Here is a 15,167-nt window from a genome sequence, read left to right as displayed (position 1 = left end):
TGTATCTGTGCCCCCTCGCCCCTACCCAAAAGGGGGATGAATTTGGACTTTGAAAAACTCCGGAGTATCACTACTCATCTCAGCGAATCCGAAAACGATGGATTCGACACTATTTTCATATATTATGAAATGTGACCCCCCTCGCCCCCCGCTTCTACGTGTAGGCCTACATGGGGTGTCCTACCCCACGCGGTTTAGACTTAAAATATTCCCGAGTGTCAGTATTCATCTCAGCGACCACGAAAGTATGGATTCGACACTATTGTCGAATATTTTATGGCAACCCCCTCGCCCCCCACGCCCCTATGGGTACGTGGGGTATCCTGCCCCACGCGGTTTGTCAAAAGAAATCCGGAGTGTTACTATTCATCTCAGCGACCCAGAAAAAGACGGATTCGAAACTATTTTCTATTTTCATATATCACTCCCCCTCGCCCCCCTAGCAAAAGGGGGCTGAAATTGTACTCGGAAAAATTCCGGAGTGTCACTATTCATCCCAGCGACCACGAAAAGGATGGATTCGACATTTTTCAAATATTTTATATATCACCCCCTCGCACCCCCCACCTCAAATGGTACGTGGTGGTGTCTTACCTCCACGCGGTTTGTCAGAAGAAATCCGGAGTACCACTATTCATCTCAGCGAATCCGAAAACGATGTATTCGACACCATTTTCATATATTATGATATGTGACCCCCCTCGACCCCCCGCTCCTACGTGTACATGGGGTGTCCTACCCCACGCGGTTTAAACTTAAAAATATTCCGGAGTGTCAGTATCCATCTCAGCGAATCCGAAAACGATATATTCGACACTCTTTTCATATATTTTTATATGTGACCCCCTCGCGCCCCACCGCCCCTAAGGGTAGTTCGGGTGTCTTACCCCAACGCGGTTTGTCAAAAAAATCCGGAGTGTCACTATTCATCTCAGGGACCGCGAAAAGGAAGGATTCGGCACCATTTTCTAATATTTTTAAATGTGAACCCCTCGCCCCCCACCCCAGAGGGGGCTCAATTTGGACTTTGGAAAATTCTGGAGTGTCACTATTCATCCCAGCGACCCCAAAAGGTATGCATTCGACACCATTTTCGAATATTTGTAAATGTGAACCCCCCGCCCCCCCGCCCCCCCGCCCCTAAGGGTACTTCGGGTGTCTTACCCCAACGCTGGTTATCAAAAAAATCCGGAGTGTCACTATTCATCTCAGCGACCCCGAAAAGGATTGATTCGACATTATATTCTGTTTTTGATATAACACTCCCCCTCGTCCTCCAAGCAAAAGGGGGCTGAATTTGGACTTGAAAAAACCCTGAAGTATCACTATCCATCTCAGCGAATCCGAAAACGATATATTCGATACTATTTTCGTATATTTTTATATGTGACCCCCCGCGCCCCCCCCCCGCCCCTTAGGGTACTTCGGGTATCTTACCCCAACGCGGTTTGTCAAAAAATCCGGAGTGTCACTATTCATCTCAGCGACCCCCAAAAGGACGGATTCGACACTATTTTCGATTCTGATATATCACTCCCCCTCGCCCCCCACACCGAAGGGGGCTGAATTTTGACTTTGAAAAATTCTGGAGTGTCACTATTCATCCCAACGACCCCGAAAAGTATTGATTCGACACCATTTTCGAATATTTGTAAATGTGACCCCCCCGCCCCTATGGGTACATGGGGTGTCATACCCCCACTCGGTTTGTCAAAAGAAATCCGGAGTGTCATTATTCATCTCAGCGACCCCGAAAAGGATGGATTCGACACTATTTCCTATTACTCTGATATACCACTCCCCCTAGCCCCCCATCCAAAAGGGGGCTGAATTTGGACTTGGAAAAATTCTAGAGTATCACTATTCATTTCAGCGAATCCGAAAACGATATATTCGACACAATTTCTGTATATTTTTATATGTGACCCCCTCGCCCCTCCGCCCCTAATTGTATTTGGGGTGTCTTACCCGCACGCGGTTTGTCTCCTGATACTAAGTCGTAAGTGTACCAAGTTTGGTGTAAATCGCTCCAGTGATTTAGGAGGAGATGTAATACATACATACATACATACATACATACATACAATGACATTTATATATATAGATAGATATATACACTCATTTCAAAAATTCACCCCCCCTTTTCACCCCCTTAGCGATGGAATATACAAAATCCTCCTTTAGTGAACACCTACAATGTAAGATAAATGTATCCTCAAAATTTCATTTCTTTATATCCAGTAATTTTGGCTCGGCGATGATGAGTCAGTCAGTCAGTCAGTCAGTCAGTCAGTCAGTCAGTCAGTCAGTCAGTCAGTCAGTCAGTCAGGATATGTTATTTTATATATGTATAGATAGATAACATAAATTCATTATATGAACTAAAGGCATGCACGCGAATGAAAATTAAAAATAGGATCATATGCGAAATATTATTTTATATACAGAAAATTACTCTCAGCGTTTGCTTTCATCTTATACATCTTTGTGGTGCCTTTTTCGTTTCTCCGTAAAGCTATCTTCGCTATGTTGCCATTCCTCCCTTTAGGAGATTCTTGTTGTACTTCTCTGTGTAGCAATCAACAGTAGTCTGCAATCATATTGCGTTCCATCTACGCTGGTATCTGCATTCCAATTCTTTGACATCTTGATGGAAATTTTCAACCGTTCTCCGCTAATGACATCACGATTCTCAGGAAAGAAATCCGAATGACAATATAGGAAGTGAACCTTCAGGCTCACTGAACAGCCCATACTTCCATACTTCACTAACATATTCCACACTTTGAATTTAAAGTTGGGATGCTTGTAGTTCGAAGAGAGCTCTGTGTAACATCTTTAAATGCTGCCCATGCGCCTTTCTGAACAATGTCCAGTCTTGTTTCGAATACTTTATCTCCGAAGAGTTTACGAATATCTGGAAGCACGAGAACACCTCCTTTTACTTTTCTTCTGAGAGTCATTGAAATTTGCTCTACAAATATTGAAAACACTCTCCTTCGCCCGGCAAGGCGTTAACAATTTGTTTTATTAGTCCGAGCTTTATAGTAAGTGGTGGAAGGAGGACATTTCTTTGGTCAACTAAACTTTCTCGAAAAATAGTTTCGCTTTCGGGATCTAAATTCTCTAGGTGTCCAGTCTTCTTTGATCCATTGCTGAACCCTATCTCTATTACTTCATAAATGAGTGTAGCAGGAGAATTTAATGTAGCCTCCTTCCTGTCCAGGAAGCACGGTTATTACCTTTAGATCAACGGATATCATCCAACCATGATCATTGTATTTTAGGCAAGAGAGGATTAATGCATCCGCATGTTCTGTCATACGTTGTATGCACAGAATGCTCTACTGAATGCCTGAAGCGTATTTGTTACTATCGTGAAGAATCACTGCTTTAAGGCTTCTTTTCGATCAATGAATAAAGAGCCTCCACACTTCGAAGACATACTGTACTTGAAACTCATGAAGCAGTCCATTCATATCACACACTTACAGTACATGAACGGAAGTAACAGTCACTACTGCGATTTCTGGGTTCCATCCATAACACTGGATCCCCAAAAACGAAGGATTTCTACTTACATTGAGACCATTGTCGGAGTTCTTCCACATAAATGCCCACCGCTACGTGCAGCATGTGCTGCGGCCGGTGGCACTCCGGTACCTTCAGGGGTTGTTTCAGCAGGATAATGCCCGCCCACACACTGCTCGCATCTCCACATCTCCACATCTTCCACATACCTCATCTGGAGCTCAAGGATTATCCTGACCACCTAGTTTCGTCCCAAAGTATACATAATAAACATGTTTTACAAAGCCAGTAACCTTTATTTGTTGTTATTCACAGTATATTCTCCACAACTATAACGAAAATTACTAGGTGAATTACGAGAGGCCTTTGATGTCATTTTATGTGCAGTACGTTTATTACACAGATTCAGGTAAAATTAACTGACATACCCAACAATCGAACCTGGGGCCTTCAGGTGAGAAGCAGGCACGCTAACCATGGACCACCAACAAGAAATGAATTTTGTAGCAACAATCCCTACTTGTTTAATGGACATTATTGTGACAGAATATATATCAATGTTCCTTTATAATTAGAAATCGAATGAGTTTCTATTGTGCGGAGAATACTTTGAAATGTGATTTTAAATTGTAACACTTTGAATTGTGGGTAGTGTGATTAGCAGCCACCCCCGGAGTCCGGCGTTCGATTCCCAGCTCTGCCATGAAATTTGAAAAGTGGTACGAGGGCTGGAACGGGGTCTACTCAGCCTCGGGAGGTGAAGTGAGTAGAGATGGGTTCGATGGCCAGCTCAGCTACCCTGGAAGTGGTTTTCCGTTGTTTCCCCACTTCTCCTCCAGGAAAATGCTGGGATGGTACCTAACTTAAACCCACGGCCGTTTGCTTACGTATTCCTTGTCTATCCCTTCCAATATTCCCATCCCCCCGCAAGACCCCGTGGAGCATAGCAGGTGAGGTCACCTGGGCGAGGTACTGGTCATCATCCCCAGTTTATCCCCGAACCATAGTCTGAAGCTCCAGGACACTGCCCTAGAGGCGGTAGAGGTGGGATCCCTCACTGAGTCCGAGGGAAAAACCGATCCCGGAGGGTAAACAGATAAAGAAAAAGAAGAAGAATTGTTTTAATATAGTATTAATTATTTTTCTCATGAAGAACTTGTAAATTTTATGTTGTTTAAGGCATATATTTATTGCAGAAATGGTATAAATAAATTAAAATATTTATGTTTCAGCGGTTTCGATGGAAGACCAACGTATTTGTCCTCAGAACAGGCTCTGGCAGATATTGCATATTTCATAGAATCTCGCAAAGAATTATATCCACATAGTCCATGGATAGTAGGCGGATGTTCATATGCTGGCAATCTTGCGACATGGATGAGATTGAAATATCCTCACTTAGTAAACGGTGCTATCGCAGCCAGTGCTCCAGTGCTTGCTAAGATGGATTTCTATGGTAAGTAATCATGTCATAAATAGAGCATATGTTCCCCCTTAGGTCTGCAATAATTGGGAGATAATCCATTCCACACCTAAACGGTAGGGCGGGTTGCTTAATCGGAGGATGACTGTGGTGATTATTGTTTAAAAAAGAAATGCAAATTCGCAACAAATCACTCTTAATCTTCTTCTTCTTCTACCACTTTCCCAACACAAGTCGGGGTGCGGGAGTAAACTGTGTCGCACATGTGGATTTGTCCCTGTTTTATCGCCAGATGCCCTTCCTGACGCCAACACTATATCGAGAGATGTAATCACTATTACGTTTTTTTTTTTTTTTTTGTGTTAGTATGGTGTGTTGCTGCCTGCTGTCATTTCTTGATGGATACAGTAATTTTGCATCCATCTCTTGGCACAGGCCAGAGTAAAGTGTAGCTTCCACCGAAGTCCCAGTCAACATCCATGGCTGTGACAATATGGAAGTTGCTGGGGTATGGGTGGTGCTGAGTAATGACATTCAGAGCATGACTAGTGCATCTGAATGTTATGAAAGGTGCTGCTCATAGGGTCAGTTGTGCTGCAATAGTACTTTCTGACCCAGTGAGGAAAGCAATGGCAAACTACCTCACTCCTCATCTTGCCTAGTACGCCTCATTTTAGTGCTGCCATTGGTTTTGGGGGTTTCCTCATAACCGCATAACCTTTGGTGGTGCTATTTGAGGATCCAACCAGCCTCTGGGCTGATGAGACATGGGGTGTTGTCTGAATATGAAGAGAAGAGTGTTGGGACAAATACTAAGACCTAGACTCCACACCAGGATAATTAATCGAACCGAAGACTTCTGTGCTGACAATTCAGCCATGAAGTAGGACCGCTTGAACGTTAACAGAGAGGAAAAATGAAGTTACGACGAAAAAGAGGGATGGCCGTGAAGCTGAAAGAACCCCCAGACCCCTTATTCCATTCACCATCGTGTGGGAAGAGTTTTTATTTACTAAATTTGTTTTATTTTCTAGTGGTTTAACGCACGAACTCATTGAAGGTTTTCGACAACTCAAGAATGGGAAAGGTTTAGGAAGCGGCCGTGGGTTTAGTTAAGGTACAACCCCAACATTTTCCTGCTGTGAAAATGGGAAAGTACTGAAACCACTTTTAGTTTTGCCGAAGATGTGATTTGAACCCACCCCCTCCCGAATGCAAGCTGACAGGTACGTGACCCTAACCGCACGGCCAACTCGTTCGGTGTGGTAGTATGAGAATACGACCAAGGGAGGTCGGATAGAACAGATGAAAGTGAGATGCCTATTATAGTGCCGTTGCACAGGGTTGCCACATTACTACGTTCCTTTCTCCTTCGCGTTCTTGTGCTCGTTCCTGTTGTAGGGTAAGATATGACTGAGAAGCGGAAGGTTTGGCAACTCCTAGCAACTCGAGGCAGGCAGTAGGAATGTCTCCATTGCGACCGCAGTGGGTCGGCCTACGTTTCCATGCCAACCTCACTCCTACTCTCTTCTTTGTAGCCAGGAAGACAGTAAATGGACTCTCCCTGCGCTAGCTGTCAGAACTCTTCTTTATTTATGTGCTCTTCTTTCTTTTCAGAATATTTTGAAGTTATAGGGGAAGTGCTAAAGGAGAAAGTTCCTCTATGCTACCAGAAATTAGTAGAAGCCAATGAAGAACTGACAGCCCTCGCCGGAACTTCTGATGGTCGAGAGGAGCTCGCCAGATTGTTCAGGTGAGCAGAGCATGTTATCACATTGATTTTTAAAATAGTTAAAATAGATCACTCTTGATATCAACTGTAAAATAAGAAAAAGAAAACGTGTAAGAGTATGCTTAAAACATATATAAAACTTAATGAAGTAAAAATATATATGACATACCATAGGAAGGCCTGGATTATGTTCGTGATCTAGTAACAGACAAACGTTCAGCTTTAAGTACGGGGCAATCTGGAAGCACATGTAACTACGTCACCCCAATGTTGTGAACAATATGTTGCTTGCGACTGTTTCATTTAAAATGTTATTAGGTTCCGTTACCTGCGCCAGGTAATATTTCAATGTATTCGCGGGTATTTAGTCTTATCCATAATTATCTTTAACAATTAATTTCATGCCCCTTCCTATCCCTAAAAAGTTATGATTATTGTTATAAATGTGTACTTTACTGTATTATCTTGAAATGTTCTTGATATATTTGATTTAAGGCTCGGTCAGTCCTTTATATGTGAAATATTTTGCAGTCGTTACAAGTCAGCCTATACACTCTCTAATTAGTGTAGATGTCACTTTTTGTTGATACTATATGCAGTATATACATGTTCTGATATTTTATTTCTGGTTCTAAATACTGTTTTGAGCTGAAATTTCTTGAATATGTTAGCGATTTTAAAAATCTTGATTTCCAAAATGCGCAAAAGTTACAAAAAGACCACGTTCAGAGATTTCCTTTCTTCTCTCATGGTTTATCTTTTTTCTCCATTTTTTACGTATAATTTTGTCTATCATTTCTGGGTTGTAGCCATTTGCTTTGGCAATTTGTTTTCTTATTCCAGTTTCTTTCAGTTTGTTTTCATTACTCATGGGGATCTTTAATATTCTATTAATATAGCTGTAGTAAGCTTCTTGTTTGTGAGTTTCTGGTTGATTGGAGTTTTCGTTGATAGTGGTGATGGACTGCGTGGGCTTCCTAAAAATATCGAAATCAATCCTATTGTTGATTTTTGTTAATGTGAGGCCCAAGAAATTTAACTTTTTATCGTTTCCTTTTTCCATAGTGAATTTTATGTTGCTGTCAAGCAAATTTAAACAACCCAGAAGTGTTTCGGGAGTTATGAGGTCTCCATTTAAAAATACTACCGTGTCGTCAACATAACGGACCCATAATTTTATTTCTTCTGATTTATGTCCAAGGTGGTTTTCTCAAGGTTATTTAAATAAATGTTGGCTAAGAAACCTGACAGTGGACAGCCCCAATTGGTAAACCTGTGTTTTGATGGTAGTACTTTATAATGATTATACTTAAGTATGAAAATGAAAACCTACACCTGCTTTCCAGTCTTTGACCGGGTCAGGGATGAAATGAATGAACCATATATATATATATATATATATATATGCTATTATTACAATGGGGTCGCCACTCCAATGTGATTTAGTAATTACTGATAAATGCTATGAAATGATAATGGAGAGTGTTGCTGGAACGAAAGATGAAAGGAAAAACCGAAATACCCGGAGAAAAGTCTGTCCCGCCTCCGCTTTGTCCAGTACAAATCTCGCATGGAGTGACCCGGATTTGAACCACGGTATCCAGCGGTGAGAGGCCGGCACGCTGCCGTCTGAGCCACGGAGGCTCATGTCTAAGTATATCAGTCTCATTTTTATTACATTTCCATTTATCATAACCCTCTAATAATCTCTTTTAATACTGTATTAATTTATCACTGCTTATCCTTGCTAGCCTATTTTATTTATTTTGTTCCAAATTTCCTTGGTTTCATTTTCTTTACAATATTAATTCAACATTTGGCCCGCCAATTCTTCCTATTTTTAATGAATATACCTTTGTAAACCAAACCAATCCGCATGGCGCAACACCCTCCAAGGGCCATGGCCTACCAAGCGAGCACCAGGTTACGAGGTGTGGAGTCAGCACGACGAATCCTCTTGGCCGTTATTCTAGGCTTTCTAGGCCGGAGCCGCTATCTCATCGTCAGATAGCCCTTCAATTGCAATCACGTAGGCTGAGTGCACCTCGTACCAGCACTCAGATTCAGATAAAAGTCCCTGACTGGCCGGGAATCAAACCTGGCACCTCCGGGTAAGAGACAGGCACGCTACTTCTACACCGCGGGGCCTGCGTAATATATCCTTGTACTCTCGCCTTTTCTACAGAATTCTATCCTTGACTTCCGTAATCCCTCGTTTATGTATGTTCGTAGTGTTTTTATCACTTCAGATTTCTTTCCTTTTCTTCTTTTTACACTCATCTTTACTGTGTACCAAGAATATTTGTTATATTCTTCTTACAAAGATTTTTTTGCTATTGGCTTCACGTCGCACCGACACAGATATGTCTTATGGCGACGATGGGAGTGGGAAGGAAGAGGCCGTGGCCTTAATTAAGGTACAGCCCCAGCATTTGCCTGGTGTGAAAATGGGAAACCACGGAAAACCATCTTCAGGGCTGCCGATAGTGGGGTTCGAACCCACAATCTCCCGAATACTGGATACCGGCCACACTTAAGCGACTGCAGCTATCGAGCTTGGTTTACAAAGATGTTGCTGCCAGCAAATACTGTTGCTCTTTCCACCATTAGATATGCCTCACCAATGTTATTATTCTGTATCATATTTTCACTACCTGTCTGTCCGACTCGTTGACTGAATGGTCAGCGTACTGGCCTTCGGTTCAAAGGGTCCCGGGTTCGATTCCCGGCCGGGTCGGGGATTTTAACCTTCATTGGTTAATTCCAATAACCCGGGGGCTGGGTGTTTGTGCTGTCCCCCAACATCCCTGCAACTCACACACCACACATAACACTATCCTCCACCACAATAACATGCAGTTACCTACACATGGCAGATGCCGCCCACCCTCATCGGAGGGTCTGCCTCACAATGGCTGCACTCGGCTAGAAATAGCCACACGAAATTAAACTACCTGTCTTCAAAATTTCAAACGCTTACCATCTAAATCCATTCCTAAATTCGTCTCTGTGTTCATTTCCCTATCTATTCCATAACGAATGTTCCTGTACATTAATAAACTGTTGTTTCCCTTTGATTTTCTTTCACTTCTCTGCAATAGTATAGCTGCTGGAAAATGATGAGATATTGTACAGTTCTTTACCTTCATGTCTTTAATGTAATTCAGTGCATGTCTAGAAACCATAGCTAGATCTATAGTACTGCTCCTGAGCCGACAATACAAGTTAAATTCATCTTTTCATCCCCTGATAATTAATAGTACAGTTCCTGTACTGCACAAATTTCTAATAGTTTCCCTCCATTTTTATTATATCGTTTGTCTTGACGTCGCCATCCCTCTATTAACATATCGTATATTTCTCTGTCGTGGACTTATCTCACCCCATCTCCCCCTATAAAGATCTGCGCTTCTTGATTCTTTAATTTGATTTGAATTATTTCTCCAATCAAGTCATCCAATATTTTTTTTACAAACATCACTGTGCACAGCTCTATCAGAATCATATAATTAATACTCTCTCTCCTTTTTTCCTTCCAACTATCTTCTATGAGGTCTAATTCCACTCGTTCTACCTGTTTCCACAGCGCTTCCTTTACAGACACAGATAATCTTCGTGGATAATGACTTCTACGTACGATCCTCTGTTTTCTTTTACTAAAGACGCTATAACCCGGTATATGTAGTTCATATCCTACAGTGGCAGAACACTAGGGGAAGTATGTAAATGGAGGTAGAAACTTCCCCTTGCCCTGCAAAGGAGTATTTCAGTGGTGTCTCAGCAGCTCACTAGTCGCCAGTGTCTTGATTATTCATAGCATTCCATCTGACGAGCCAACTGCTATACTTAGGAGTAAAGCTGGTAAATGCACGACAAAGGCCTAAAGGGATTGAAAGTTTTGTCCACATTTCTTATATCTGCTATTGTATTTCGGATGAGTGAACTCAGTAATTCAAGTCTTCATTCTTTAGACATAAAAACTGACGAAAACTTTATGTTCATAGATCATTAATTTCTATTATTAAACACCGGCCGAGTTGACCGTGAGGCTAGGAGCGCGCAGCTGTGAGCTTGCATCCGGTAGATAGTGAGTTTGAATCCCACTGTCGGCAGCCCTGAAGATGGCTTTCCGTGGTTTCCCATTTTCACACCAGATAAATGCTGCGGCTGTACCTAAATTAAGGTCACGGCCGCTCCCTTCCTATTCCTAGGCCTTTCCTATCCTATCGTCGACATAATACCTTTCTGTGTTGGGGCGACGTAAAGCAAAATAGCAAAAGCAAAATCAGTTATCAAATGTCAATTTGCAATTTTCTTCCCCTTATAAGGTACTGTAGTACATAAACTACGTATGTTTTCAAATTACAGGACTCAACAATATTCTTCAGGGCTCGTTGATGTATTCTATGCTAGATTAGCCAAGAAATTGGCAGATTCCAATGTCCCTATTCAAGATCTACGCTACGATCAACCATACACTTCCGTGGTGTGCACTTCGATAACAGGAAACACTCACGGAAAGTCAACCTTGGAGATTCTCATAAATATGTTGATGCACTATGAAACGTCCCGCAGTCTGGAGTTAAATACAAGAGATGACATCACTATTGGCTTCCGACAACTTCCAGGTCTGGATGGATGTAAGTATCTGATTATTCAGCTAAGTGCCGTTATTCACATTACTAGCTGTCGTACCCGACTCTGCTCGGGTACTTTCTGAAGGTTTAGTTGGTTTTTTGTATAAGGCGTATCTGATTTAAGTGAATATTTATAGATTTCTTTGTAGTGAAGTTGATGTTTATTTTACGAACAATTTTGTAGATTTTGATTTATGTGTTTAATTCTAAGTTTAACTTTGGGATCATTCAGTTTCGCGTTAAACTTTATTCTTTTGGCAGCCGAAATTGTCTGGAAAGTAGCTGAGAAAATAATGAAGGTAAGTTATAACTCTATGTACGCGGTGGATATAGTTAAACTTTCGCTACTGGAGAGGGCCCTCGTGAATACCGAGTAATCATAGGACGATGAAACTTTGTAGACACATTTGGAAGAATATGCGGAAGAGAAATAAACAAATAAAGTGTTGAAATAAACACATTTTAATTTCCACATGATTGCGTACCATGTTTATTCCCAGGTTACACACGTTGCTCAATGTGACGACCATCTGCATCTACGACAGCCTGGAATCCCACTACAGATTGCTCTACTACGGCCCAAACATCTCAGGCGGGATGTTGGCTACCTCCCGCGGTATACTCATTTTCCACCTGCTTTTAAACCCTGTCCTTCAGCCAAAAATGACATGTGTTCACATCTGCTGATCTTGGTGCCCACGTAGTTTAGAAATATCGGCCAATGATTCGGTCTTCTTCAAGTGCGTTACGGAGTAACCGAGTGACCTCGCGAGCAATGTGAGGTGGAGCTCCATCATGCATCAAATCAGTTGAGTCCAAAGCACCTCTCTCCTGTAGAGCAGGGATCATATGTTGACGAAGCAGATCACAGTAACGTGTTCTGTTCACGCTACATATCCTTGGTCCTTAGGGTTCGAGTTTCTCAAAAAAAAAAGGACCAATAATGAACTGTGCCGTGAAACCACACGACTTTCACTATGCAGGGGGAACTTCATGAACGTTGTTCTTTGACCACGATGATCCCCAAATGCAACAATTGTGAGTGTTCACAGCCCCAGTAATCGTAAAGTGTGCTTCATCACCCCACAGAATGTTCCATGGCCACGCGTCGTCACTTTGAACCTTTGCAAGAAACATAAGAACGAAGTCTACGCGAAAGTGGATGAGTAGGGTGAAGTTCGTATGGATACCATTTCGTAACTGTTCGCAGCACATTTCGAACGGTGGATCATTGAACGTACTGCTGTCGTGACACAGCTCGTTCACTGCTTGATGGTCGCACATTGCTTCGAGCACTCGCAACCATGGCATAGTACCTTCTTCAGCAATTCATGGCGCAATGGGCCGTCTGTCTCCCAAGGAGTAATTCCCAAATCGCCAGTTAATTCGATCTTGCGAGCCATGTTATTCAATTCCGGCCCGGAAATATGGCCTCTCCGTTTTCCCTCCATGCGTCGATACTCGCGAAGAGCAGCCATTATTATTGCTGTTGTTTTGATAAAAGAACTTTACGAGTAAAGCCCTGATCACCTTGCCCAGACACATGCTGACCATCTGCAACTGTAATGCACACCGATACTTATGTTTCACCCTTACGTCACCGCATCAGGATATGCGCCTAACGACAAATCATGACACTAACAATACTAACAACGCAAATCCTGTGGCTCACAGTCTGATCACTCCTGTAAAGTTGGGGACCCATACGGTTCATAGATTTCCTCATACAATCGCTGAATTAATGAAAGTATAATCATAACCGTCATATATTCACGCGTTGCGCTAAAGATATGTTGTACACGATTCTAAATGTCACTGGAACTGTCAGACTGAGCGGCGTACAGACGATTTCTGATTAAAATTGGTTAACTTGACCAACAGAAATGTAGTTAAAACTAATCCTTTATTTTTTAATCCTAAAACCTAACAGAAATTAAAACTAAAATGCTGAAGGATCGAGAGTGGAAGTATACATTAGGCCGGAGATCTGAACTACCTACTCGCAACTACAAATGAGGTATCGGAATATAGGCATCTGCTGATTGGTATTTTCCTTTCATGACTATACTACGGCACACATTGTTCTCGAGCGTGGCTAACAATTCAATCATTGAATACGAAGAGATGCAATAATCGGTAACAGTCACAACGACTCTTAATTCTTTCCCCAGTAAAATGCAATTGAATTTATTTGTTTCAACAAAATTTTCAAGGGTATACGGCCCTTGGGGTTCGCCGTCTCATTTAGCAGCACGTCTACATGGCAATTTAGACCTGGTTATGAACCAATGCATTCACTCTCATCCGGAATCGAACCTGAAACATTATTTTGTAGGTTTCATTTTTTATATCATTATGCGTTATTGCTATTAGTTATCACTAGAGCCCGGATTTCCATGCATATGCATGTTTTTCAATAAGCTAGCTACACTTCTCAAACTTTGCAAATATTCGTTTTACGACTACACAATGCCAAATAACCGTCCTTTTTCCGTGCATGTTTGCATGGTTCGGCCATTTTAGGATAAAATTCATGCATAATGCTTATTTGGAAGATTTTGGATTTAATAACGAATATTTGGACGTTTAATATTGCATAATATGACTTTTATTCTGACTTTGACGCATATAAATTGTTAACATGCATGATATTGCCATTTCTGAATGTTAGTGTGCAGAATTTGGGACAATTTTTCCACGTTATAGACTATAGTATGTCTATTACTGAGAGACGGAGAGAATGTATTCTTTGCATCCTATGTGACAATCCAAGTTAGTAGCCTACATACGGTACAAGTCCTATAATCCAATTAACCAAACACTTTCTTATCTTTTTAAAGTTAAAAACTTCATTATTGTTCCGTATTGAATAGAGAAATAAAATGTACAATATTATAGGGCAGGATCCACCTTTCAATACTTCGTAATAAGATGGTAAAAAGTAGTTACAACCTGTTTATTGGGACCGAAGGGCTTCTTAATCCAGGCGCCAGGTTTGAGGGAACTTTGACACACACGATTCCTTGAACCTGCATTCTCACTGTTTTAGTTGTTATTTCTAATTAATGCCATGGGAAAACGGCACATTAACTCCCACGCCCATCGAATAATTATGTAAGGAATTTTGGTTAAATGCAAATTTATCTGAATGGGTTGTTTCCTGATTATTTATATCTTCTTGATGAACTAGGCTTGGTGCTTGTAGTTTTACCGTATGTTGACTTTTCTCTCGTACCACCCCTCTTTTCACTTTTAAGATTCCTGGCAACCGACGTAAGGCGCATATTTCTCTTCGTCGTTAGACGATGATTATTCTTCTGATTCGCCTTTGGATATCACTTCCACCAGAGCGATAGTCCGTTCGTCTTCATCTTTCCACGTATAGTGCTGTGTCACGGTTTCAAGTTACTGACTTTATATATGGCTTCATTGGTTCATCCATGCTTCCTATTCTATATGAATTATTGTCGTATGATTTGACAATAATGTATGCACCAACAAACAACTCAGTAAATTTAGATTAGAACCTAGGAAGAGTTTCGCAAATTGCTTGCTTTCTAACTAATACAAGATCTTGCAAATGTGAATGGAAATGACGACAAGGCACCCTTCTCAGTCTTCTCTCGGCTGGCATTTTCAAATTTTGTGTCATTTGCGATAAGGGAGTGTCAGGTGTATACTTCAATATGTTATCCCATAGTTGACTTGGACGTTTGTTAAAGTGCACTATGTTAGGAATATTGCCCGTGGACTCACGTATAGTTTTATTTATTCTATTTAACATGACTGAGCCCACTTTCACCCATTTCCAGTGGTGGTGTGGAAAAAAGACACGTTAGAATTT

At 41.5% G+C, this 15,167-nt stretch overlaps 1 protein-coding gene across 1 annotated transcript in view; it reads left to right on the top strand.

The window, feature by feature from the left end:
- LOC137501285 (putative serine protease F56F10.1) overlaps positions 1-15,167 on the top strand; it is an 86,472-nt gene that overhangs the window by 44,137 nt on the left and 27,168 nt on the right. Inside the window, exons 4-6 of the mRNA XM_068228231.1 lie at positions 4,764-4,987; positions 6,572-6,707; positions 11,055-11,326. Coding sequence (XP_068084332.1) covers positions 4,764-4,987; positions 6,572-6,707; positions 11,055-11,326 — 632 coding nt within the window. The remainder of the gene's footprint in view (positions 1-4,763; positions 4,988-6,571; positions 6,708-11,054; positions 11,327-15,167) is intronic.

The sequence above is a fragment of the Anabrus simplex genome, chromosome 6 (assembly GCF_040414725.1).
Source record: "Anabrus simplex isolate iqAnaSimp1 chromosome 6, ASM4041472v1, whole genome shotgun sequence".
Lineage (NCBI taxonomy): Eukaryota > Metazoa > Arthropoda > Insecta > Orthoptera > Tettigoniidae > Anabrus > Anabrus simplex.
The sequence above is the reverse complement of the archived record's forward strand: the minus strand, read 5'-3'. Positions and strand labels throughout refer to the sequence as shown.